The sequence below is a fragment of the Eumetopias jubatus genome, unplaced genomic scaffold (assembly GCF_037043125.1).
Source record: "Eumetopias jubatus isolate StellerSeaLion01/CBP00866 unplaced genomic scaffold, mEumJub1_p1.0 scaffold_7, whole genome shotgun sequence".
Classification (NCBI taxonomy): Eukaryota; Metazoa; Chordata; class Mammalia; order Carnivora; family Otariidae; genus Eumetopias; species Eumetopias jubatus.
In genome coordinates, this window is record NW_028274813.1 from 44,642,511 (window position 1) to 44,670,279 (window position 27,769).

The 27,769-nt window shown below is 41.0% G+C and overlaps 1 protein-coding gene across 2 annotated transcripts; it reads right to left on the reverse strand.

The window, feature by feature from the left end:
• Nucleotides 1-496: 496 nt before the first annotated feature.
• CDKN3 (cyclin dependent kinase inhibitor 3) lies at nucleotides 497-15,533 on the reverse strand. Of its 2 annotated transcripts, XM_028098276.1 has the most exons (8): nucleotides 15,469-15,533; nucleotides 13,058-13,140; nucleotides 11,392-11,447; nucleotides 10,825-10,869; nucleotides 8,053-8,275; nucleotides 4,390-4,421; nucleotides 2,633-2,736; nucleotides 497-679 (listed from the first exon to the last, which is right to left on the reverse strand). In XM_028098276.1, exons 1-8 carry the CDS (start codon nucleotides 15,475-15,477, stop codon nucleotides 593-595), a joined length of 639 nt encoding a protein of 212 aa, XP_027954077.1. In that variant the 5' UTR covers nucleotides 15,478-15,533; the 3' UTR covers nucleotides 497-592. The 2 variants fall into 2 exon arrangements, with proteins under 2 accessions (XP_027954077.1, XP_027954085.1); XM_028098284.2 differs by lacking the exon at nucleotides 10,825-10,869.
• Between the last annotated feature and the right edge of the window lie 12,236 nt (nucleotides 15,534-27,769).

The following is a 27,769-nucleotide window of genomic DNA, read 5'->3' on the forward strand; positions in this document are numbered from 1 at the left end:
CTGTAAACAGCAGCTGTCTGACCCAGGGAATTCCTCTTATCTGAAAATGTTCCAGCAAATGCTGGCCAAACACCTGTTGGGGATGATCCAGTATTGGGTGGGAGGTGACCAGACGAATCCTAGGATCTCTCACACTTCTGTATGTCTATGAAGTAGAAAAAACCATGGGAGAAAATGTGGGAGGAATAGAGGATGAGTTACTTGATTTTAGCTTGGGTACTCAAACCAATTTTTATACTTATTACTATGTCATATTCTACCCGTAGTTACAAATAGTAAAATGAGGTAAACGTGTGGTAAATAATAAAAATAGGCAAATATTTTTCCATATGTTTGTTTCAGCATTACTTCAGGTAAAATATTCCAGAGAAGTCAGTGCATTTCTAAAAAGGAAAATCGTATGGCAATTTTTCGATCTTCTGTAAGAGATGAGAGACACAACTGAGATTTGTCAATAAAAGCTTTAGTAATATCTGCACATACACATTTACATTCAGGTTGGTAACACTAGTAAGTTTCATTTCAATACAAATTATGTTAATAGCTCTTAAATTTCAGACATGGTCATATATATGTTATTTGAAATTCTTTTTTATCTAGATACAGATCTTGATAATGAATCTCTTGATGATAGATGTGCAGCTAGTTTGTCCCGAAACTCATGAAGATAATTATATTGCTGAAAAAAGTAAAGAGATATTGAAATAATATTGTAGAAAACTAGTTAGCAGAGTAGTCACAATACTAGTAGGAATCAGGAATCAAAAAATAATTGCTAAGAACAGTTCTACATCCTTTTGGGTAAGGAAGTGTTTGCATTATGAGAAGTTTTACCTTTCAGGAAAGCTGCATATAGTGTGAAAAAACTATTGCTTTAAAAATCAGAAGGTAGCATGCAATACACCTGAATGTTTTATAAATCTGTAAAATCCTTTCTCCCTTTACTCGCATTTACTGGAGCAAATTAAAATTAAAAATAATACATGAAGGCATTCTTTTTTGCTAATGTATTTTCCTCTGGGGGTTAGGTAGGGAGGAGAGGGTACATTCTATAGCAATTAACCATGGTATAGTCAAGAAAATCTATTTCTTAGTTTATGGAAGCCCTAGATTTCTGCTTCTTGTGATGACATAATCCATTTGGAACAATGTTCACAGTAGTCAATATTAAAAAAAACAATCAGGGCGCCTGGGTGGCTCAGTCGTAAGCATCTGCCTTCAGCTCAGGTCATGATCCCAGGGTCCTGGGATCGAGCCCTGCCTGCATCAGGCTCCTTGCTTGGCGGGAAGCCTGCTTCTCCCTCTCCCACTCCCCCTGCTTGTGTTCCTGCTCTCACTGTCTCTCTGTCAAAAAAAAAAAAAACTTAAAAAAAATCACTAATCTTAACAGATAAGTGAAATAAAGCTTTAAATAATTTATTTGGAGTTTTAATAGTTTCCCAGAGGATTTTCTTATTCTGCCAATAATCTCATTTTTTATCATTGGGAAGTTGAAATTGCATACTACTGGCTGTCAGCACAGGGATGGGAAAGCCCGTCTGCTACAGAGTGCTGAGGTGATCAACTGACAGTCCATATAACATGGGCTTAATTCTCTCCTGGATTAAAGATGTAAAACACTCACACTCGGATATGTTTGACCATTTGGTTTTGTTTCAGAGAGAGGCCTGAAAACATCTTGAATTTGAAGAATCATTTGGTTTTAAGAGATAAGAAGGGGAATTCTCTGTTTTCAGAACCTGTACAGTGAGGTGGATCCTGTATGGATTGTTTTGAATGACCTGATTTAAGTCCTGAGAATCAGACTGCTTGGTGAATTTGTCAGTTACTGTAATAATTCACAGTCATGGCCCTTGGGTAGACCCCTGACCCTGGGAAGATGGACTCAAGCACAGGAAGCTGCTGAAGGCCAGGACTCTTGTGCCTGATCCTCTGATATAGTCCTAATGCTGAGACCGGGTACTTGGGAAAGGAAGGCAAATTGGTTTTACAAATCTAGAAATAAAGTGAAATCTGCAGAATCTTTCAGGAACATTAATACATAATAATATCCTCTGCTACTGCAGAGGTTTTTAAGTGTTAAGGGGAAAGTAAATGGTGAAGTTTTCACCTTAGTTATCCATGGCAAAGGATAATTAGCATTGCTTTGCGGGTTTTTTGTGTTACAGTCATTCATCTGTCTTTGTTAACTGTTTTGGTGATATGATAGGATCATCACTAGATCTTTCTGGCCAAGAAACTACCAAATTTATAGGAATCCTCTCATTTGGAAAATTCGGAAAATTTTTCTAAATGAGAGGATTCATTCTGAGAACTGGATGGGCAAAAACTGAACAGTAGTAGATCCTGCAAGAGTAAACTGGAAAGTTCAGATGTTTCATTATTTTGTTTGAAACACTGAACTTTTTCAGACATCCTGCTTCTCCCTCTCTCACTCCCCCTGCTTGTGTTCCTGCTCTCACTTTTTTCAGACATTAAATATAACATTGAGTTATATTTAAACATAAATTTTGAGCAGGTGATATATGAATAACAGAATGCTTTGGGTTTTCATTGCCCTCTTGATGACGGATTCCACGTGTCTGTAACTGCCCCTAACCCGCGAGCTCACGGGAGTGGGCAGCCTCCTTACCTTGATTGTCTGTATTGCTCCAGACCCTCGCAGGTCTCTCAGGCTGTCGATGGCTTGCTGTGGTGAAACTGTGTCAGACAGGTAGAGGAGGAGACAGGCGGCTACTAACGGAACACGTTAGGAAAATAGTATATTATTAAATAATTAATGATAGGGTAGAGCACTGCATATTTAATTAGACTTCCACTGGTGCAGAAGATGGAGTTTAGTGTCATTGTGCAAAATGAATTAAAAGACTTTCAGTATGTGTTTTTGACAGTTAAATTATGATTTTAAATGACTGTGGTCAAATTGAAGTCTAAACTGGCTTCATTCTTTATTGAGTACTATTTAATATACCATATGATTCATTCATTTAAAGTGCACAATTCAGTGGATTTTAGTGTATTCACAGATAGGCGCAGCCATCACCGTGGTCCATTTTAGAACATTTTCATCTCCTCAAAAAGAAGCCCTGTCCCCTCTTGTCATCATCCCCCTGCCCCCGTCACCCCTGCCCTAAGCAACCACTAATCTACTTTCTATGGATTTGCCTAATCTAGATATTTTATATAAATGCAATCATATGTGGGCTTTTGTGACTGGCTTCTTAGCATAATGTGTTGAAGATGCATACCTATGGTGGCATGTCACTGTTTCATTCTTTTTATGGATGAATAATATTCCATTGTATGGATGTACATTTTGTTTATACATTCACTGTCAGTTGATGGGCATTTAGGTTGGTTCCATTTTTGGCTGTTGTGAATAATGCTGCTATAAATGTTCGTGTACAAGTTTTTATGTAGACATGATTTCATTTGTTTTGGGCATATACCCAGCAGTGGAATTGCTGGGGCCCATGGTGACTCTAGGCTTAACTGAGGAAGTAATGCCAGACTGTTGTCCAAAGCAGCTGCACCATTTCACGTTCTCTCCCGCCGTGTATGAAAGTTCCAGTTTCTCCACATCCCAACACATTTTTTCCCCACCTTTTGGATAATAGGCATCCTAATGGATATTGAGTGGTATCTCATTGTGGTTTTGATTTGCATTGCTGTGATGACTAATGATGTTAGGCATCTTTTCACGTCCTTGATGGTCATCTGTATGTTTTTGTTTGGAGAAATATCTATTCAGATCCTTTGCCCATTTTTTAATTGAGTTGTCTTTTTATTATTGAGTTGTAAGAGTTCTTTGTATATCCTAGGTCAGTCCCTTATCAGATATATGCTTTGTAAATATTTTTTCCCATTCTGAGATGTCTTTCCATTTTGATAACGTCCTTAGAAGCATAAACATTTTTAATTTTGATACCGTCCAACATTAAAAGGAATAACTATTACTCTAGTATGCCATTTTGTTAACTATCTTTTTTCCTAACACATTTCTTCAAAGGTGAACTGTAATTGCATGAAGTAATTAACTTTGGTTTTCATACTTATGGTGGATATTATTTAGAATTTACTGTCAGTATCATAACACCTGCATAGGGAAAACATTAGAAAACAAAACAAAACACAAGAATGCAGGTGCTAAGACTTGTAGATTATGTTTTGCAGAATCCTTCAAAACAGTGTTGAAAATACCTCCCATTCACACTCTAGCTTTCTAGAGAATACCAAATTAGGGGCCTTAAATAATTCTTTAGGTCTTAGCAGATTTATATTGTGTTTTGTCTCATTTTAATACAAAGTGAGCATATGGCCCAGAAACAGGATACTTTTGCCTACTTTGAGGATAAAAAAAAGACAGAATAATGAAAACACATTTCTTACCAAGACAAGATCTCCCAAGTCCTCCATAACAGCTGAAAGGGAAGCACAGTTTTGAATATTGTACATTTTCCTTCCATCCCACCAATTAGAACTAAAGACTTGCTCTTTCTGCCTTCTCCTTCTAAATCTAATAGTGCCTTACTAGCACAGTGCCTGGCACACAGAGGTTAATAAGTATTTTTAAATTAATCAAGAGCAAAGGGTGCTTATTTATTTGTTGGGAGGCATTCTGAACACCTCTAACGGTCAATGTAGACAGGGCCTTTTTATCGACATTTTAAACACCAGGATCCACATCTGAGAAATGGAACATGTTACTAAATAGAAATCAGACTATTTTGACCAACTGCCGGTTTATTTTCCTCTGTCTAAACAAAACCTTGGTTATGGAACAAGTCCATATGATGACTCTTCATTTATCTAAAAAGAGTACAGAGGTGGTGTGTTACAGAGGTTTAGAGCCTGGGTTCTAGAGCCCCACTGTCTGGGGCTGAATGGTAAGGCTGTCATTATGGCATGTTTGAACCTAAGCAAGCGATTTCACCTCTCTGGGCCTCAGCCCTTTCTTTCACCTAAAAAATAGTGACAGCCACAGTACCTGCATCATAGTTAGTACTGAATGAGGTAACTAACATTTGTAAAGAGCTTGGCACAGAGTAAGAAGTAAATGAATGTTAGCTGCTAGAGTCTAGCCTTGTGAAGAAATCAGCAGTTCTGCATAACTGGGTTTTCCAGAAAAAAATCATGATTAAACCTCAAAGCAACAAAACCATTCATTCTAATTACTTTCAAGGATGCTTTAAAAAAATGCATTACACACTTCCTAACTTTCTTAGAGGGTTTATTGAACCTGATGGGGTGCTGACGACTTCTCTGGAACATGAATGAGCATGGGGTACTGTAGGTGAAGTTGGGAGAGGATGTGAGCCACAGGGTCTTACTGCACTTGCGTGCTCGCGCTGTTAGCCTGGACTCCTTGAGGGTGGGGAGCGGGCCTCGCAGTGCATGTTCTGTATTTATAGTGTTTGGTACACAGTGGGTGTTAGGGGTTGAATTGTATCCTCATAAAGGTGTGCTGAAGTCCTAATCCTGGTACTATGAATGTGACCTTATCTAGAAATAGGATCTTTGCCGATGTAATCAAGTTAAGATGAGGTTACAGGGGTGGGCTCTAATCCAGTATGACTGGTATCCTTTTTTTTTGTTTTTAAGATTTTTTATTTATTAGTTTGAGAGAGATTGAGAGAGCATGAGCAGTGGAGAGAGGCAGAGGGAGAAGCAGGCTCCCTGTTGAGCAGGGAACCCAATGAGGGGCTCGATCCCAGAACCCCGGGATCATGACTTGAGCTGAAGGCAGACGCTTAACTGACTGAGCCACCCAGGCGCCCTGACTGGTGTCCTTATAAGAGGAAATACCCCAAGAAGACACAGCAACACTGAGAGAATCATGTGACGATGGAGGCAGAGATTGGAGTGATGGAGCTGTGAGCCAAGGAACGCCAAGGAGTGACGGCCACCACCAGAAGCTAGGAAGAGGCAAGGAAGGATTCTACCAGATTCTCAGAGGGAATATGGTCCTGTTGACACATTGATTTTGGACTCCTAGCTTCAGAACTGGGGGAGAGCAAGTTTCTGTTGTCCAAACTACCCACTTTGTAGTACTTTGTTATAACAGCCCTAGGGAACAGCATAGTACAGTAGGCAAGCAGTGTCTGCTGATTTTATAAAGGAACAAAAATGCACAGGGAGAATCAACAGGACAGTGCTAGCAAACAACAAAATGGTGGAAAAAATTTTACCAGACCCAGTTTCTGAGGGATAAACTCTAGAGCCGTCTAGCAGTGGGAGCGCTCAAAGATGGCAGAATGGATAGAAAATTAGTCACTGTAGGACACCTTTGAAAGCTCTAGGACGATGAAAATTTCCAGTCATCAGATGCTTTATTTTATGGGAGCCAGAAGCATTCAACATATGCAACCATCTTTCCATCTTGTTTGTATTCTGTTCAAACACCAGACAGCATTTGGTGTGCTAGACACCTGCTCAAGTAGAATTCGTTAAATTTCACTAATCTGAGCTAGTTTGATCTCTGGAAACTTTTCAGTAGAGGCTGTTTTTTCAAAGATGTATTTAAAAAAAAAAAATCTCAGAACTGATTTGAAAAGTGGGTCCCAAAATTGGAAAATATTTTTCACGAGCCACATGAAATTATCTAATGCTATTTTACCTTAGACTTGTTAGAAAATTACTTAGTATAGGCAACTTATTCTAAAAGTTTGCTTTTATAATTAGTAAAACAATTAGTAGTTGCTTACAATTACAGATTATGCTTTTCTCTAGAGAAAGGCTGGAAACTGTAGAATGTAGGATTGTTTCTAGTTCTCTGTTCATTAGACTTTAGTTCAGCCACGAAGAGTGTGTGTCCCCAGAGCCCTGTGCACTACTTGGTTTGCCTTCAGAATGGGAACAGTCGGCACGAGGCCCCCCAGCTCTAGGTCTAAGGAGAGAAGCTGGCTGGGCTTGCCCTTTCCCTGGGTGCCCTGAGCCTACCTGCTTATTTGGTATTGTCTGCACACTTTCTAGTTCAAATCAATGACTTTGGGGCTTTGGAGGTATCAAGCTATTTGATACTCTATCTTGTTCCAGAAAGGATTAAGCATTTTATTAGGATACAGAACGTACGAGAAGCACAGAGAAGGACTAGTTTGCTCCCTGTGGCCGGCTCTCCTCTGCCATGCGTCTCCCTTCCGGCAGAGCATCTGCTGCATTACCCCCAGCACCACTTCTCATCTTCGTATTGCTACTGCCTACTGCTGACTGTCACTCCCTTCTTCCTTTCTTCAAGCTACTTTTCTCCTCTCTCCTCTTTTTTTCCCCCCCTTAGCTCATTTTATTTCGTTTTAAATTTCCATACCAGCAGCTTGTGCGTAGCCACTGACAAACAATGAGAGTCCCTCTTTCATTCTGGTGGCAAATTCATATCATCAAATATAATTTTCCAGTCATATTTTTAAGAATGCTCATTGCTTATGAATGATTTCTTTGCTAATATTTTAAAAACTGACTTTTTAAAAAAGATTTTTTATTTATTCATTTGAGAGAGAGAGAGCATGAGTGGAGGGGAAGATCAGAGGGAGAGGGAGAAGTAGATTCCCTGCTGAGTGGGAAGCCTGACTTGGGGCTTGATCCCAGGGCTCCGGGATCATGACATGAGCTGAAGGCAGATGCTTAACCAACTGAGCCACCCAGGCGCCCCTCCAACTGACTTTTTTTTGCTGTTAGAAGCAACTAAGCAACTGAAAGCCTGACCAATGAGTAAGGGTATCATAAAGATGATGCCCCACCTTTTTTGGGAGGAAGAGGGTCCCAAAATTATAAGTAAAGGTCTAAGGCAAAAGGAAAGAATAACAAGCCTGTAAACCTGTTCTAAAAAATTTCCAAATCTACTCATTTATTGTCCTTGCTCTTCAAAAGTAATAATGGCAGATATCTGAGTGCTTGCCCTGTAGCAGACATTGTGCTAGTACTATTCATGCCTCATCTCCTTTTAATCCTTGCATCAAACTAGAAGGTAGGTAATAAGTGAATAAGGATGCAATAATTAGAAAAATCATTCTGACTGGGGCATTTCTCAAGTCATTTATGGAGAAAATAAAAACGTACTGTATTAAGGTTTTTCGGTTATTTTTAAGGCAGACTGCAAGCTCCTCCATTATTTCGCAGCAGCTGGCTATGTCAGGAGTCCCTCCGTCTGGGATTGGATGATGATGAGTGATGATTGCATACCGATGGTAGAGGTCCAAAAGGTTTGGGACTCTGTATTTTGACAGTTCCCCTCTGGTGCAGAAAACAAATATGTCTTGTATACCATAGCTCTTTAGTTCTTCTGTCAATAAACCAAGATACAGATACACATGTACAAAATATTACAAATTTAAATTCAGTCAAGACAGAGGATGTGGTGTTAAATTTCTTAAGCCAAACTAAGTAAATAACACATGATAATCTATACATTTGAAATACTTACTGGTAAGCTAAAACAATATTGATCTCTCTTCAAAGTAGGGTAAAAATGAAGTCACTAAGCACAGAATAGGAATTAGAAACACCTGAACCAAAAGGTGATTAAAATTAATCACCTAAATAATAAAATTATACTATAATATAATAATAATTATATAATAACACTATAATATGATAATAGCATTATAATACAATGATTATAATTATACAATGATCATAATATTATTATGATTAATGACTTAATAATTCAAAATGCTTTTAACTGAATTTCAAGATGAGTCAACTATATTGCTATTCTTGAAAAAAAATCTTTTTTCAATAAGGCTTTAGAAATAAATTTTAAAACATCTAATATTTCAAAATAAACTCTTGTGAAGAAACGATAGCATTTTTTTTCTCATTTTCTTCTCACAGAATCCATGTTTGCTACTTTCCTCCCTCTGCTGTTTTGTTTTACCCTAAGCACTCTATATAAAATCTCCTGCATGCCCATGGTGCTCACGTTCTCCTTTATATTTGTACTGTGTCTTGCCATCATGCATTTAATTTTATGGACTAGGTCTCTAGGAAATAAAACGTTAACTGTGTTAGAATTAGGTGACTTAGCTAATTTCATTATAATGAATATGAACCAAGCAATAGTACTATTGGCCATTCTATACACTGGAACATCCTTATGGCAATATTCACTATAGAGTCTTACATTCAAAATGAGTAACTAATTCTGGTTGATCTCAGCCTCCTCTCTCTCCCTGCCTCCTAAATCGAGGGACATTTAACTAAGCACCTTTTATCACGAACCTCCAGATTTGTACTTGAAATGTGGCTAGTCCAAATTGAGATGTATTGTAAGTGTAAAATACATATCTGATCTCAAAGATTAAGTACAAAAACCTGCATCTCATTAATAATTTGTTTTATGCTTAAAACCATTGAAATGATATCAGTTAGGCTATGTTAGGTTAAATAAGATATATCAAGTTAATTTCATCTGTTTTTACTTTTTTAGTATGGCAGCTAGAAAATGTAAAATTAAACACGTAGCTTCTATTTGTGGCTCCCGTCATATTTCTGTTGGACAGTGCTGCTTTAGATAATACTATTATTTTTTTGTACTTCTAAAAGGATTAAAACTGAAGTCCGCATACTTAACCATTTTTAAGAGTAGGTAATTTTCTCTCTGCCTCTTGCACACAATGGCTACTTTCTATTATATAGTGGTTTTCAAACTTTACTAGAAAGGACTCTGAGGAGGGAACCACAGGGGCTGATGCAGGGAGATTCTAGGTCTCTCCCATCAGATTGTTATCTTTTATACATTGGATTCCATTTAAGATCTCACTGGAAAACAAAAGGTTTGGTAAAGTACTAGAAACCCCTTTTATAGAAGATACTAAATGAATAGGGCTTTACAAAATGTGTAAGATTGGTTCTTGAACCAGTGATTTTCATTATAGTTTGCTTATGACCTAAATGTTCTCCATATGAAAACTTCCTACCATGGCATGTACCTCTAAATCAGAGAATCTTTACAAATAATGCGAGTCAATTAATTAGCCTCTGTAAGTCTTTTTTGGTAGGTAAAGAATAAATTAGAGAAAGCAAATTAATAAATTGATATTCCAAAACAACCAGGAAAAAATTTCAAGATTTCAAAAATTTATACTGGTCAGACTCAAGATGTGTGTGTGTGTGTGTGTGTGTGTGTGTGTGTGTGTGTGTATGTGAGGGTGTGTGTGTATTTATTTATATTTATTTTGGTGTATTATAAGGACATTGGTAGGACTACTAGCCTTGAGATATTCCAGGCCAACCAGGATAAATTTTGAAAATCCAAGTTTTTTAGTACCATGCAATATGTAAATTCCAAAGTGGGGTGGGTTATTAGGATATTTATGGGGTTATTAGACTTGAGGCTACAGTGTTATAAACATCCTTGAGCCTGTGAAGATCAGACCCTACTGCATCTTTCCCACTTAGATGCTCTCTAAATTTTCTATCCAACATGGACAATTTCACTATTACCTCTGGGTTCTCAGCTCAGGCTTAATTTCTACTATCACAATCAAGTCTGTAAAGGACAGTATGTTCAAAGATCTGGGCAGTGAAATGGCAGTTTTCTACTTACATACTTTCTTCCCTCCAACTTATACAATTTAAACTCAAATGCAATATGTGTAACTACAATGATCAGTGAAAAGCAATTCTATGTTTAGTAAATGAGGAGTTAGTTCTCTGTGCCCTTTGCAAATACCTCTTCGTGTATTAGAATAAGTCTACAGTTTGAAACTATGAAATAACACACATTTATTTGGTATATGAGCAGAGACTAACGTTTGTTCTTTTTGACAAAGAGATTTTCAGTGTTATTAAGAAAAAACTATTAATATGGTGGTTTCATGTTATACCTACCTGTATCTTTTTGGATATTTCTTCTAATATTTTTAAATTTACAACCTATAAGCAGTAATAAAGCAAGTGAAAAAGTCAGTTTTTGGTCACATATAACAAATATATTTAAACACATACAAAGCTACTTTACAAGGTCATACTTATATGATCATTTTTATGTTTCAATTTCATTTCATTTTGAGTGTGGATTTCAATTTAGTTTATTCTTAGGAATATAATTGCAGGGACTCATAGAGCCCAGCTGAAGGAACTCCTAATCCAAAGAGTCTTTATTCTGTGTCCTTTCTGTAACAAGTACCTGCCTGTTGCCCTCAGCCTCACCTTGTACCCCAGTGTTGAAGTCTTATTAAGATAGGTAAATCAGAAATGCAGAACTGTGAATGGGTCTGGAAGGGTTGAAGAGTGATCTCTGTTCTTTTTGCTAGAGCTCACATGAGGGCTTCCAAAAGTGAGTTCCCTAGGCTGACGATCTATGAAATTCTCTTCTTGCTCAGTACAGTGATGTACTAGCCGATAAACAGATTATCTTGAGAATATCAATACGAAGCCACCTGCAGTGTTACCTACCTGGAAGAGCACATAAACCAAGAAACTGAGAACAATTCACTCGTGACAGGGGTAGCCTGAAAAGAATAAAACTTTAAGTTTAGTTCAGTTTTTAAAAAGTTATAAATGGAAATTCAATTTAAGACATGTGTGCTTGGCACTGAACAAGAGTGTTTTAAAGTTTTACCATAGTCACAAAACAAAAATGCATATGCAAATATCAAAACGTTATTCACAAAAAGGCCCAGAAAGACTGGAAATTTTAAAACAGGGACTTATCATTTGCTTTGTCACAATTTAATTCTTTTTTTTTTTTTTTTAAGATTTACTTATTTGAGAGAGAGGAAGAAAAAGCACAGGCAAGAGCGGGGAGGGCGAGGGACAGGCAGATTCCTGTTGAGTGTGGAGCCCAGTGCAGGGCTCACAGGGCTCAGGCTCACAGGACTCGGGCTCACAGGGCTTGATCTTAACAACCCTGAGATCGTGACCTGAGCTGAAATCAAGGGTAGGATGCTTAACCCAGGAACCCCTGTCACAATTTAATTTTTAAAAGTGGTGAGTTAATTTAAACTTACTTTAAAAATAATAATGCCTAGATTGCCTATGGCTAGTATAAAGCATACTTAAGTTACCCTGTGGTATGTTATCGGAGATATTTTGTATTAGTAATCTTGGGGAAGTAGCTAGAAAATGACCTTCTGATGATTTCATCCCCAGCATTCAGTCTACATTACTATTTTAAGATTTCTTTATAGGACTTCCTTAAACAGATATAATTTCATATGATAAAAACTGCAGGTCATTCTTTGTTGTAATGGATTTTGGTTAAAATAAAATAATTTCAAAGAATCATATTCCCAATTGCAGTACTCAGGGACAAAGCAGGTAAAGGCTAACCCGGTCTTTAAGACAGAAGATGAGTTTAGAGGAAAACAGAGGGCATTGTATAAATACCATGTGACTTGGAAAATTAGATGAGTTTTTGAGTTTTAAAGGGGGTATAAGGGGAAATGAAAGATAATTGCTATTTGATGGCAGAACAAAAGGAACTTTAGGGATAACATACTTTTTTTCACTTCCTATAATTGGAAATGTTTTCTCAAATAGAGAGATTATTACATTTACAGGGGTGAGAGAAAGCACTGATTGTTGTAGAGATTCTAGTGCAACAATAAGTTACTGCCCAGATTTGGAAGTTGATTCTATATAGAAACATTTGTTTTTGCTCTTGTATCTATGGTAACATGACTTTTATCTTAAGCAGGGTCTGCTAATAGATGCATTATTGTGGCAAGTAGTTCTAGGATTTGACTAAGTGATAAACAAATATCTCATCCTATGTTTGGTATATTATTCTTTTGTCATAAAAGAATAAGTAGGTTTTGGTACTAAGTAGGAGATATTCTGATCCTATCTCAGCTCCTTACTTACTTGTTTCTACTGTGGTTTTCCGAATGCATAAAGAACGACTTTCTCCTCTGCCCATTCCCCACCCAAAAGAAAAGCCTTATTCTATCATAGATAGTAAATAAATCATGGAGTTAGAGGATCCCTTAAAGATTAGAATAACACAATCAGCAGAAGAGAATCACTAAATATTTTCAATATGTGGACTACATTATCTACATGGATTATGACGTACACATCAAATAATTTAGCTCATCATTGATCAGAAGTGTTAACATACCATGAAATCTGAATTGGAGTCTGTTCATCTTCAATAGGCTCTTCATCTGATGAGTCAAACTCATTTGTTTGCAATGAACTAGGCTTCAAAAGAAATCAGTTATGTTAAATAACTGTAAAGAAGAATATGTACATATAAGTTGATCCTTGCTTAAACACACACTGAATACATATTTGCAATTTATTCAATCTGGAATATCAGAATGATCAGGGATATCAGTAATAAATTACTGATTTTACCATCCTATTAACAATTACAGTGCTCTGTAGTGGAAAGAGAGTTGGATTGGGAACAAACCAGGATTCTGGTTTTGTTTCTGCCACTTACTGTATAATTTCGGAGAAGCAACTTTGGTTTATTCTGGGTTTCAGTTTTCTACGACTATAAAGTGAGGAGATCTATTCATTAATTCACAAACATTTCTTAAACACATTCATTTGCCAAGCTCTGGAGATGCAAAGATCCATAAAATAAATAGCTTCAGTATAGTTGGAGAGATATGTGCATAGATTATAAAAGAAAGTTGTAAGTGCTAAAATGGAAGCATAAACCATGCACTTTTATCTTTAAAGATTTTATTTTTTTATTTGATGGAGAGATAGAGAGAGCACAAGCAGGGGGAATGGCAGGCAGAGGGAGAAGGAGAAGCAGATTCCCCGCTGGGCAAGGTCCCTGGGATTATGACTTAAGCCCAAGGCAGATGCTTAACCAGTTGAGCCACCCAGGTGCCCCTAAACTATGCATTTTAGTTGCAGTCCCAGAGAAGGGAGTGACTGCTTACAGAGCTGGAGAAAACTTCAGAGGGGATATATTAGCTGGGTTTTGAAGGATGAGCGGAGGTTTTTGGCAGATGAGGAAGAAGTTAAGGCAATAAAAGCAAAAGGAGAAAGGTCTTGTTTTCAGGAACTGTGTCATCGGAGCAGAGGCGATGAAGCCAGATAAGTAGTTTTAACTACCCCATTTCTCAAGAAATAACCCCAATACGGGCCTAGTAGTTTGGTTGATGGGGGGTGGACAGGTAGAATAACATACCCTCAACTTTGTGAATCACTGGACTAGAGAGATCAAGATGGACTTTGTGTAATGATCTAAGGAGTTGGAACTCAATCCTGTAGGCATGATTTCTACACGAGACACATTAGTTTTATAGGACCAATAAAAAACACACCTTTCTTCTTATTTCCAAGTTGGAACCACCTGAGAGATAAAACAGTGGAGAGGCAAATGGAGATCAATATGTTGGTTTTATTACTGAGTGTCAAAGGGAGGATGTGGCTTTAAAGCTGTGGTCAAGTTGGCCTGCCAATTCTTCACTCCAGAATTGGACTTATCCACCCGGTGATGGGAGCAATGGACAACCCAGTTCAGAGAGAAGGGAAGAAAGGGCTCAGCTGTTTTGTCCAGCTCCTCCCAAACTGGGGGATCAGACCTCTCGCTCTGTCCCTTCCGGAAACAAGTGGAGAAAGAGGCCAGGAGTGAAGGACAGCTGATGCTCCTCCACATGGAAACATGGCGATTGGCAAGTGTAACCAGCTAATGCTCTTTCCAGTTCTGAAGCTGTATTCTATAATGGATTTATTCCTTACTACAAGATCACACTACACAGCCATTTAGGCTATGGATGTGAGTTGCTTTGGATCTCTTTGTGCTATTATTATCAACTCAAATGAAGGTCCTTTAATATTCAATAGGTTGTCAACCCTGGTGGTAGATGATTGAGTCAGGTGGGGCCTCAGCTCCTTGCGTCTGTTTTTCCTTTCTCTTTAAAGCAGTTTTGACGACTCAAGATTTTCAGAGTGACTGTGCCTCCTTCATTCAGGCTCTCCCAGCCAGGTTAACAAATCCTAACAGAGTTGGACGTTTCTGCTCCCCCAGGTCCAGGGATTCTGAACCCCAGAAAGGGATGCAGTGCCAGTTGGCCCCGGGGGATGGTGACGCGCCCACAAACGGGGGTGGGCCGAGGTCTTTCGTGAAGTTTTCCCCATCTGCGGCGAGGACCGCTCACCAGGGGTGCGCGGGGCATCCCCGGGCATCCTCTGGGGCTGCTTATTAGGCAGACTGATAACACTGAGACATCTTAGCTCTCCACGTCTCAGTTTCTTCCGTAAAACCGGATTCAGCCCTCTCTTGCAGGGCTGTCGTGAGGCTTAGGAGCCTCCGCAGGCGGCAGTTCCCAATCTGTGTACAACAGGTGCACAGCCAATGTCCGTCGTCCCCAAGTCCGCCACCGACCCTGTTCCTCCTCAGTCATCGCTCTCCCCGGTACAGGGAAGCGCCACCTCCCCGACCCAGGACGGTTACAGTGCGAGTCAGGCCGCGACCACGCCTGGGCTGTCCCCAGGCCTAAGAACTGGCCTCGGGGCCGCTTCCGTCCCTGTGGCATCGCTCGTCCAAGCCTCCGCCCGACTCACCGGCTTCATCGCTGGCCGCCCCGCGTCGGGACCTGCCGCCGCCTCTCTCCAGCAGCACCGGCGTCTCAGCCACCGCCCCGCGCCGAGCCTGCCCCTTCGCTCAGCTCATTGGTCCATCCCTCTGTGAGGTGGGGCGCGGCGTCTTCTAGGAACCAATCAGGCCCTCTCCCTGTTTCTTCCTTCGCCCCCGAGTGCCCCGGCTCGGCCTTTAACCGCCCATTGGTTGCTAGGGACCTTTGAAAGACGCGCGGGTGGAGGGCCCTACTGAACGTTGATTGGCTGGGAGGGCGCCCTCCTCCCGCCAGTGGGGAGCGGGGAGAGGGCGGGAAGTGGGAGCGGAGAAAGCGTCTGAGCGTAGCCCCAACACTTTGGGGACGCTGGAAAGCCTTACTTTCTCATGACAGGATTCCGAGTGGTACCAGGGTAGGGAATTTTGTTTCTTAAATTTTTAAAATTTTAAGGACATGGGGGGAGCACTGTCCTGGAGCATCTTAGGAAAACACTCCATACCCCATAGACTTTATACCTATGGTCATATCTAGTCATATAAATACGATGGACACGACTAAAAATCCAAAATATAAACATAACTTGTATGTTTGGTATTTTAGGTTCTTTACCATTCTAGTATCTAGACAAGGTTAGGTTGTAGATTCACATTCCTGTTCACTATGAATGCAGTGGTATTGTATGAAAGGAAGGATTTTAAGTGCTAGTGTTTTTACATCATTGGCTATAATCTTGAAAAATTGTGTTTGATTATCCTCTCCCCCATTCTCCCGTCCCCATTTAGCTGACCATGGAGAAGGAAGTCATCGGGAGCAATATTACCTGCATGTCTGCAGAATATATGGAAATTTCAGCTCCCTGACTCAGGTTGTGAAAACCAGTGGGCATAGAACTAATAGGAGGAATTCTTTAGTAAAGAAGATAGCGTAGTTTGACTTGGAGTCTGTATTAACCAGGGTTCTCCAGAGAAACAGAACCAAGAGGATATAGACATAAAGACATTTATTTTAAGGGAGTGGCTCTCCCAATTGTGAAAGTTTGGCAAGTCCACAAAGTCTGACGGGGCGTCTAAGGGACTGGAGACTCAGGAAGGAGTTGCAGTTGAAGTTGAAAGGCAGTCTGCTTTAGAACCAGGACTAGCAGATTTTGCAGATGAAGTCCAAAGGCAGATTGCTGTGGAATGCCCTCTTGCCTTCTATTCTATTCAAACCTTCAACTGATTGAATGGGGCCCACCCACATTATAGAGGGCAGTCTGCTTCACTCAGAGTCCACCAATTTAAATATTAATTTCATCCCAAAGCACCTTCATAGAAACATCCAAAACAATGTTTGACCAAATATCTGGGTGCAATAGCCCAGCCAAGCTGATACATAAACTTAGCCATCATAGACCTGTTGGACTTGATTGATTGATACATTCATTCAGAAAATATTTATTGAGCACCACTTTTGTTCTAGGTACTATTCAAGATGCTGGGAGTGAACTGGAATGAATTAACCAATATCTCTGTCTTTATGGGGCTCACATGCTATAGGTGAAAAGAGTTAGGTAGTGATATGTGCTGTGAAAAAAATTAAAATAAGTAGAGACTGATGAAGATGCTATTCCAGATAGAAAAGTCAAGGAAGACATCTTTGAGGAGATGTCATTTGAGACATCCAAATGAAAAGAGAGTGAACCATTTGAGTATTTGGAGGAAGAGTTTTCAGTCTGTCTAAAAAGGCAGGAGGTGCAAAGGCCCTGAGGTAGGAATGTGTTAGGTATGTTCCAGAAACAGCAAGGGGGCCAGTTTGGGAGAAACTGAATGAGGCAGAGAGTGGTAGGAAATAAAGCAGGGACATGTGGCTTAAGAGCTTCTTTTCTAAAGGATTCAAGAAAGGGTCCAAAGAAAGATTGGGGCCTGGGCTCTGGGTAGGTCCTTTCTGGTGGATATTCAATACTCTCTCATTCTCTGAGTCTCACCCTCTTTCCCCTTCTCCCTATGTTGTCTGCACAGATCTCTTTAATCTTCAGCATCAGGGGTCTCTTCCATTTCCTCAGAACATACCTTCCTCCTCAGAATGGATGAAGTCCCAGCCCCATTGAGTGTTGTATGATTTCTGCCTCCTCTCGCCTCAGCTGGATGTGAACACAGAATCAACCTGTTCTGGCCCTTGCTGATTCTGCAGAGTGGGGAGGATGAGCTCTAGTCCCATGGTAGGAAGGGGGTGGGGGGCTGGGGGTCACCTGGGAGCATTTCAACTTTTGTTTGTTCTCTCCATCCGCAGGGCTGCATCTAGGCTTTGTCTTTGCCTAAAGACAAACACATCTCACTTCTGTGATGTAGTTTTTTGTTTGCTTGTTTTTGTCTAGTCCCAGGGTTGGCAAACTGGCCAATGGACCCATTCCCACAGGCCTGTTTTTGTAAAGTACAGCTACATTCAGTTGTGTAAGTATTGTCTGCGGTCGCCTTTGCACAGCAGAGCTGAGTCCCTACAACAGGGGCTGTATGGCCTGCCGAGCCTAAGATATTTACTGCCTGGCCCGTTACAGAAAATGTAAGATATTTACTGCCTGGCCCGTTACAGAAAATGTTTGCCCAACTCCTGGTATATAGTCTTTGAGAAAAGTGTATGTTTCTTCTAACAACAGGATTTTAAGCCCGCTTCTTGCAAAATAAGAGTCCCTGCCTTATTATGCAAAAAGATGTTCTCTGCTTGGCGTGGTCCCTTTGTTATGGAGGGTCCCACATAAACCGACAAGGTCTTTGGCTGAGCTGTCTGGTTAAATGGCATCATAGTAACCTGGTTTCTCTCGAATCCCCAAGATTCTCCCCTGAAAGGAGGAGTGGGGGGTTAGGTTCAGCCTGCCACAGCTGTAGTCCTCAGTTAATTTTTTGGTGTGTGTGACTTCATGGCTGTTAACAGAAATGTATGTGGTCAAAACAATGTGGAAGATTTATTCAAACTGCCAGAGGGAAAAGTGTTAACACATGTTCATAGACAGATGAGTATTTTGAGAGATGCTCAAAGAGAAATGAAATATGATTGCTATCAGTAGTTGCCCTTGGATGTATCTTTTACGACTAGATCCGTATTTTAAACTATTTTAATGTTAACACTAATGGATTTGACACGTGTGTTAGGGGAGAGAACAATGGAACCTTAGAGTTGAATGCCACTTGAGAGAACATACTTCCTCATTCTTGATATGCCAAGTTTAAGAATTTCTCCTGTGATGATGACCGTCAGTACAGTATACAACATGGCAGTAGGCATATGTTGTTTTCCCATTGCTTTTCCCTTTGGAGAGCTGCCCCTTTTTCATTTCATGTGTTCTTGTTGAGCAGACGGTTGAGACTGACCCATAAATGTACCTTATTTTTTTGGTCACAGTTATTGCTCCAGGGAAGGCTCATGACGCGACAGGAGCGTCCTTTCTTGTTTTGTGTGCTTTGGTTGGTGGTGCTCTTACTTTCTTCTTTACCTTCCTTAGCCTTCTGTTTTACCCCAGAATGATGCTGAGTTCTAATTTGCACTGGATAGTTGGAGTAGATTATAAAATCTATTTAAAATATTATTTAAAATTTAAAATGCTCTTGTGTTTTATAATTGGAATGGATATCACAGTTTCCCTCATCTCACATGCTCTTCTGCAATGTGACTTTGCCATGCTCCAGCATAAGGTAGCACATAATACTCCTCCTCTTAAATATGTCTGAACTTACTGACTAGTTTAACGAATAGTGACAAATGATAAGCTCAAAAAAGCACCCAGATCAAGAGATGGAACGTTACCAGCTCCTTTGGACTTGTGACAGTATTGATTAATTTCACTTGCTTGTAAACTGCATACAAATGGAATATTTTATGTCTGGCTTTTTTGGTTCAACTTGATGTTTGTGAGATTCATTCATGCTGTTGTGTGTGGTTGTACCTGTTCATTCTCATGGTAGTATTCCACTGTATGAATACACTACAATTTATTTTTCCAATCCACTGTTGGCAGATATTGGTGAGTTGCCAGTGCTGGGCTATTATGAGAAATGCTGTCATAAACATTCTTGTCCATGTCTTTTGGTAAACATATGTATACCTTGCTGTTGGGCATATACAAGGAGTGGAAGTACATTTGTTCATTCTTAGTCTATAGTGCCAAACAGTTTTCCAAAGAGGTTATACCTATTCACACTCTCACTGGCGCTGTGTCAGAATTCTAGTTTGACATCTTTGCCAACATTTGGTATTGCCTGTCTTTTTCATTTTAGCCATGGGGTGAGTGAGTCATTTTATTTCCAAGCAGTATCTAATTTCAAATCGTTGAAAGGTTAACACTGATCAGTTGGATGACAGAGAGAATCAGTAGAGGCCATTCTTTAAGAGGTAGCAAAAGTTCATAATTTTTAGGAATTTTTGGAAAACTTTTCTGTATTATGTGTTAATTACTTGGTAACATATTTTTCTGTATTATTTTAGAAATGTACGAATCACTGCAACATATATATTTCGAGGGTATGAGCCTATGTTAGACTATGAAACTGCCAATATGAACTGAGTGGCTCCAAATTAAGAAGGTTCTCAAATTTAGACAACATCAATGAGCTCCTTATGTTGTGGTGGGAGAAATATTAATATTAATGCAGCCCCTCCGTATTCCTCATGATAGTTCAGTGAGTCCTCACGGATGACCTTCCATATGCTCTGAGATATAAGAGTAAAGCACCCACTGTCTTTGGCTCTCCCCCTCTCGCTTGCTAGGGTAATGTGTCTGGTCACTGCCCAAGCCTGGAGCAACTGCCGTGCTGGCACCCACCCAAGGGGCTGTGACTAATCACTACCATCCCACCCGACTATCGCGCCAACCGCACCTTCTCTGTCGCTGCCGCTGAAATTGCTGACGCAGGATTTCACTAACCCTTGAAACTTCATGTTCTATGGCAATTTTAATGAAACAGCTCTTTTTAATTTCACTGGCTTTTTTTTTTTTAAGATTTTATTTATTTGGCAGAGAGAGACACAGTGAGAGAGGGAACACAAGCAGAGGGAGTGGGAGAGGGAGAAGCAGGCTTCCGAGAAGCAGAGAGCCGACTTGGGGCTCCATCCCAGGACCCTGGGATCATGACCCCAGCCGAAGGAAGGCAGGTGCTTAACGACTGAGCCACCCAGGCGCCCCTTCACTGGCTTTTTTAAAAGCCACGGTCACAAGATGTTGGGTGTGGCCAACAATGGGCTGACCTGGGAACCATCCCTCCCCTCTGGCCCTGTCTTAATGTCATGGAGCCCAATTGGTGTCCTTGGCCTTTCTGTTCCTTTAGGATGAATTACTTCCCAGGAGTTCTCTGGCCTCTCCCTGTCACCAGTCCTGGTAAGATTATCTCACCCTCTGCCAGGTGTGCCCGGGCATGCCTGAGTCCTGAGTGCTTGGTCTCCAGCTGGGGTGACCGCACGTCTGGGTCGGCCTGGGTTAGTCCTGGCTTAGGACTGTTGTACTGGCATAGGTATTAACAGCTCTCTCTTTTATTTTCACAAGTTTCCGGGTTTGGGAGGTAAATTATATGGTCACCCTCTCTCCAGCCATCTTTCGGGAAGCCTTTCAGAGGTCAAGCAGAATCAACAGCACATTTTAGAGCAGTCAAGACAGAGACTATCTATTCTGAAGCCCCAAAGGCTGGTGTTGACATTGCAGTGACCTGCCCCGCCCACTGCCCTTGCTCTCCCTGTCAGCCCGGCGACTGGTAGCCGCTTGGCTCCACCTACCGGCGGTCTCTGTTCTGGTCCCAGACGGTTTCTTCTTTGCGCAGAGCTGGAGCAGAGTGCTCTGAAACTCAGCTGGAAATTAATACTTGGGGTGGTGGGCCCACCCAGTGCGCCCTCGTGTGCCCACATTTCCTAATCGGGCTTCTGCTGTGTTCCTCAGACAGTTTCTCTTTTGTTCATATTTTAGTTCTGAACAGGGCCCTGATGATCTCTTGCCATCTCCTCCATCCCATGGAATGCCCCGGAACTGGACTCTGGCTCCTGACCTTCAGTCACATGGGTCCTGCTGTCCTCTGCCAGCTTTTCCCACGGCCCTCCCCTGTGTCCGTCCTCTTTCCCCCAGCTGCGCACTCTGCTCTTTGTAACCTCTTGTCACCCTTGCATGCTAGCTTCCCCCCAGGAAGGCCGGTGCTCTAGCAGAAAGCGCAAGGCCATTGAAGTCGAAAGACCTGGATTCAAGCCTTAGTTCTGCAATGACCTACGCGACCTTGGACCAATCACCCCGTCACCTAACCTGAGTTAGAATCTCCTCATCTGTAGCCTATGAAATGAAATTGCTGCTTGAAAATTGACACCTGGGCTCAGAGAATTTCCCATTGAGTTTGGTATACATCAGTTATCTGGTGTATACCAGATAACTGGACCGGTCTTTGGGAAAATCAGCTTTCTGAACTTGAGGAATCAAGACTCTACATAAAAGAAGCTGGGGAAGAGAACCTGGAACAGCCAACTTGATTTTGCATCTTCATGTCAGGAGAACGTCTGGTCAGCTCCTATTCACCTACCTCAAAATTGCTTCAAGCCCAGAAAGGCCTTGAGTCAGACGGCTTCTCACAGGCAAGGGCGACTAGAACTTCTCCGCATCTCATCTCATTGGTTTTGGGGAAACTAGTCTGAGAAACTTGTCAGGAAGGGAGAAGAGCCTGATACTCTCAAATCCCTGTCTTTCAGTAATACTTAGGTTCCTTTTCAATACAATCTAAAATAAGGAGAAAGCGTTATTTTCATCACTTTATACTGAAGTGAATTCAGAATGAGTTGGAAACATGTATGTTATAAGCATCCATATTAATGACGTAAAATATAAAACAGAAATTGGCAAGGCCAACCAGATGATAGTTCTATTCTTCCTGGAAGGGAAGGTGGCAGTGGAGAGAAGTAGTTTCAGTAAACATCACTCTTCTGCGCAGAAATCCCCAGGGTAGGACGCAGATCTGATTAAATGAGTCAGGCTTACATTTATTATGGTATATTACAAACATTTTTTGGCATTCAGAAGTGATTGGTGTCTCCGTGGATTTGGCCAGTTCCTGGCAATTATGCACTTGGCTGCTAGTATAAACCAGCATGCCAAATGCCTGGAATGACGATCCATGTCTGAGTGGCTTTCAGTCTGGGAAGCATGTTGTTCAAATACCGCGTTCCTTCCCAAGGTGGCCAAATCCTGGTTAGAATTCTGTCCTTTAAATCTGTTTATCTTGAAACTTGACCAGAAAGGATATGGCCACATCCTTTGCCCCTTTCAGCTTCCGCAGCACACACCTGGGGGATCTTGCGTGGGTTTTACAGGATCTGTCTGCTGTACGCCTAGTACCTTAATCAGAAAATCACATTTGGAACATAATCTGTCAGATGGATTATTAGAAAACACTAATTCTTTTAGAGACTGTGAAGTCTGGAGGCCTGGCCCAATTCCAAAACGAAGTAATGACATTCTTTTTTTAAATGGTCCTCCAGTTTTATTTGAATGAGTATTAACCAACCTGTCCTCCATGGTACCTGATTCATAGTTGTTCTTTGTGATTCAGCCCTTTATTAGGAAGGGACACTGTTGCTTGGCATGGTCTGTATAGCAGTGGAAGCTGGTGGAAAAAAAACCAAACACTTTTTAGGAATGTGAGCAAGGACTCTCTTGGCATATATGGAGAGGATAGAATATGTATTCTTTGAGGCAAGAATTTTTGTCTTTTTTGTTAATCATTGTTAATAGTATCTAGATCTACATCTGGCTCATAATAGCCACTTAGTAAATATTTGTTGAATGAGTAATGAGTGAATATATAATTGATTGTAAGCCCAACCTCTTCTTAATTGCATAGTAAATATCATATTGTCCATTTCTTATTCTCTTTTATTCTACTTACTTTGTTTATATTCAGTTTAGACAGAAGGCAGTTATAGGCATTTCTCTACTAAATGGGGCAAACAGAAAGTCAATATGGCACCTCGAATGGGGCCTTGTGTGCACGTGCCACGCTTTTCACTTATTCCTGCCTCCCTCCCTCCCCTAGCCTTTCCTACTCTGCTCAAGAAGAGGCCCCCTTCCCCTGGCTCAGTTTGCGGCCTGGCCTGTCTCAAAGGGAAATTTGTCTGTACTTATAACATGGCGTGGCCATGACAATGCTCACCTCTGTTCCTCCAGTTCGAATGAGGCATCCCTTCCACACAAGACAGATCCCTTTCCTCTGTGGAATCTTACAGTATTACTGATTTCTTCTCTCTTTTGCCTGCTTCTCATCGCTGGCTACTTCAGAGCCCTCAGAAGCTCAGGTTTCTCCAATATCAAACACACACCACCCGCACCTACCACCACCAACACGATGACCCCAACCCCTCAAAAATAGCCCCATATCACTTTTACCGTCACAGCCCAATTGTTGAATGGAAAGAGATTCCACTTTCTCACTTCTTTTTTCTCCTCTTATCCTTTGCGAGACAAAACAAGAAAAATTTCTCTCAGATGGAAAATATAAAATCAGAAAATACGTCTTTCTTTTAAGAATAAGAATCAGATTTTATTCTTCCTTGCTAGCTAGATTTCTTAGGATAAGAGCATAAATTCCAAATCAAATTGCATTTTGTTATCATGGAACTTACTGTTGGCAAACTCTCTTGACAACAGAAGAGAAAAATACAAGAACAATCTCTTATTGTAAAACTTGTTCATTATCCAAGAAGAAATCCTCATTTAGACCCCATCTACTGGAGTTGAAGGTTGAGGGACTGACCAGGTGAAAATAAATGATGGTTCTTCAAGTGAACTGGTTGATATAAATGAACCCGCGGATGTTTGCTAATCTTTATTAAGGTGCATTCTTGAAAAAGGTTTAGAAAGGCCCCTTGTAAACTCTTCCTGGTTAAAGGGAACAATTCTAATGCTTCCTTTCTTCTTTAAAGGTAGAGTCCTTTAAAAAGGAATTTCTGACGTTTATTCCTGAATCCTAAACACAACACAGTGACTTTTGCTTGACTCAGTATTATCTTCCACATCAACCACACTCAGGATTCTAGCCTGTATCTCTGGCATTCTTCTGATACACTCTGTGGTCACCTCCTGATGAATCTACCTGTCACACCCAGTGGACACTTCAGGTGATCCCTCTGTGGTTTTTTATTCTGATGACCCATCCCTTCTTAAAATTCCTTCTTCCCTCAGTTCTCAAGGAGTAGGCTATCCTAATGCCCCTCCTCTGATTCCTCCTTCTCTGACTGCCCTGGAAACATTCCTCAGGGTCCTTTCTTTGGCTGTCTTCTAACTCCCCATACTCTCCCTTGGCTGTCTTATTGTTCCTGTGGTTTCAACTGCCAATAACTCCATGAATTCCTAATCTCCACCTCTGGCCCTCACCCCTCTTCTTCGTTCTGGACCCATGTCCACGACTGCCTCACACCTTGATGGCCCTCAGGCAATAAATCTCAACACCCATAAGGCTGGAATTATGATCTCTTTCTCAAACTTGCTTTTCCTCTGTATCATTGTAGCCCCACACCTGAGCGTCATCCTACCTCTTTTCTCTTCCCCCTACTTGGTGACCAGGTGTTTGTTGCCTTTTCAACTCCTTAATACCTTTTGTCTGGGCCTCCTCTCCCACTGCCACTGCCCCAGATCAGACCTTATCAGTTCTCACCTGGAATATTGAAAGAGTTTCCCACCTGCCTACTTGCTTCATACACATGTTCATACACATCTTCAGTGCATTTTCCCTGTGAATCTTTTGATGAAGCCAGAGGGATCATTTTGCGATGCTAATCTGATCATGTCACTTCCCTACTGAATACCTTTTACCTTTCCTCACTGTAGAGAGGATGAAGTTCAAACCTTGAGCATAGCATAAAATATTGTTTGTTAATTGCCCTCCCTCCAACACCCCCCGGCATAAAGTATGCATCTTAGCTTTCTTGTTGGGGGGAGCGGTTCAGACTCAAATGCCTACAGTGAAGGGGATGGTGGGGACCAGATGTGGGTGTTGCGAATCGGAGAGTTCATAACCCCATCTAAAGGGGACATTCTTTGACTCCAGCCTGTTGTTGCCGGGTGGGAATTTGGGCCCAGCCCAGCCAAATTAAAGGTTTTTTTTCCATAAGAAGCTGGATTTTTATGTTAAACTTTCTGTTTATTAAATGTTGGAAACTAATCTAAAAAATTAAAAAACACTGTGTGGTAGTTCATTATGAACGTGAAAAAGAAAAACACATGATCTGTGGACTAAATTAAACACATCTGTGTAAGATTGTGCAAGATGTCTAGAACTCCCCCTGAATTCTGCATCTTAGCCACATGGAAATGCTTCTAGTGCCCTAAACATGTGCTATGCCTCCTCACCTTCGTTTTTGCCGGCTTGCTCGGTTTAGAATGCCGGCCTTCCCCCTCACGCTCCTCCCATCCCACGCACCCTTCTCCCAAATAAATGCTGAGGATATTGGAATTTATCCTAATTTGTCAAGACTCCCCTCCTAAGTCCCTTCTCTCTGAAGCGTTTCTTGGCATTCCTTCACTCCACTTTAAGGAGAACCAACTCACTTTCCTTTGCCCTCCAACAGGTTCTGTGGGACTTCTTTGGTTTTTGTTTCCTATTGGTCTCTAGACCTTAAGCTGCAAGGGGACAGTTTCCATGACAGATTTATCCATGCCTCCTCAACACCTAGCACAGTGATTGGTACATAGTAGGCCCTTAATAGATATTTGTTGAATGAATAAACTAGATGTGTACTTTCTAAAATTGACACTCACTTTAAGTTTTATCAAGAAATGCCAAAATGTTATTTTACGGTTGAAAACTTAATATCATTCCAAAATCCTCGTAATGGATATTATGCTATCGGTGCCTCTTTTGGAAGCCAGTCCCCAAAGATGGCCACCAGTGAACATGCCTCCCAATGTTCATGACCTTGTGTAATTCCCTCCCCTTGAATCTGGGCTGGCCCTGTGACTTGCTTTTTGACAAATAGAATAAGGTGGAAGGAACACTGTGTGACTTCCAGGGCTGGGTCAGAGGAGGTCTTATGGCTTCCATCTGAGTTTTTTGGAGTGCTTGCTCTTTTTCAATCTCTCTGGCAACCCAGCTGCTCTGCTGTGTGGAGAGGCATGAAGAGACCACGTGTAGGCCCCTTACCGGCTCCTGTTGAGCTTCAAGCCAATAGCTAGCATCAACTGCCTGCATGGGACTGGGGCATATTGGACACCCAGCCCAACTGAGTCTTCGTACTGAAGCATAGCCAACTTTGCAGTGTAACCGCATGATACCCCCCAAGTGAGATCTGCCCAGCTGAGCCCATTCAACCCAAAAAACTGTGTCATAATAACAGAATTACATTTCAAGCCAATTAAGTGTTGGAGTGGTTTGTTAATACAGCAATGGGTAACCAGAATAAAATAAGCTTGGAATTACTATGTCAAGAATAGTTTGACCTGTCATGCTACAATTGACCTTGGAGTTCTGTGTAGTTTCCTTCACTGAATTATATACTACTGACACGTTTATATATTTATCAAAAAATCTGAGTTAAGTTCTCTAACAAGCTCATCTCCTTCAAATTCTCTCACAGTGACTAATGTGATAATGAAAAACTGCCAGTATAAATTCCATCCAAAAAGGGCATTTTTCACTTCATTATCATGGAATTGTAGAAAATATTTCCTATGGTCCTTTCTTTCTTTCTTTCTTTTTTTTTTTTTAAAGATTTTATTTATTTATTTGACAGAGAGAGACAGACCAGCGAGATAGGGAACACAAGCAGGGGGAGGGGAAGAGGGAGAAGCAGGCTCCCCGCGGAGCAGGGAGCCCGACAACACGGGGCTCGATCCCAGGACCCTGGGATCATGACCTGAGCTCCATCCCAGGGCCCTGGGATCATGACCTGAGCCGAAGGCAGACGCTTAACGACTGAGCCACCCGGGCGCCCCTCCTGTGGTCCTTTCTATGGAGCAGTCATTCTCTAACAAAATAATCTATGGCAGATTTTAGTCAACAACATTTATTTAGTTTCTAGATGTTGAAGAGCTCTCTTTCCCCATGTTAAGATTAAGGTAATTTACATACAGTAAAACACACCCTTTTTAGTATACTGTTCTGCAAGTCTTGACAAATGTAGGCAGTTGTGTAACCACCATCACACTCAAGCTACGGAACAGTTTGATTTTCCCCTCAAATATCCCTGTGCCCTTTTGTAGTCAGATCTCCCCCTTGACCACTGATCTTTTTTTTTTAAACAATCATTTAATGAGGTGAAATACATATAATGTCATGTTAACTATTTTAAAACGAATAATTGAG

What these genes read in the sequence shown, in the direction of transcription:
- CDKN3 (XM_028098276.1), bottom strand. An exon ending in ACTTGGGAGATCTTGTCTTG is followed by an intron (nt 2,737 to 4,389) that starts GTAAGAAATGTG and finishes GTGTTCCGTTAG; the next exon opens with TAGCCGCCTGTCTCCTCCTC. An exon ending in GAGCAATACAGACAATCAAG is followed by an intron (nt 680 to 2,632) that starts GTAAGGAGGCTG and finishes TACTTTTTTCAG; the next exon opens with CAATATAATTATCTTCATGA.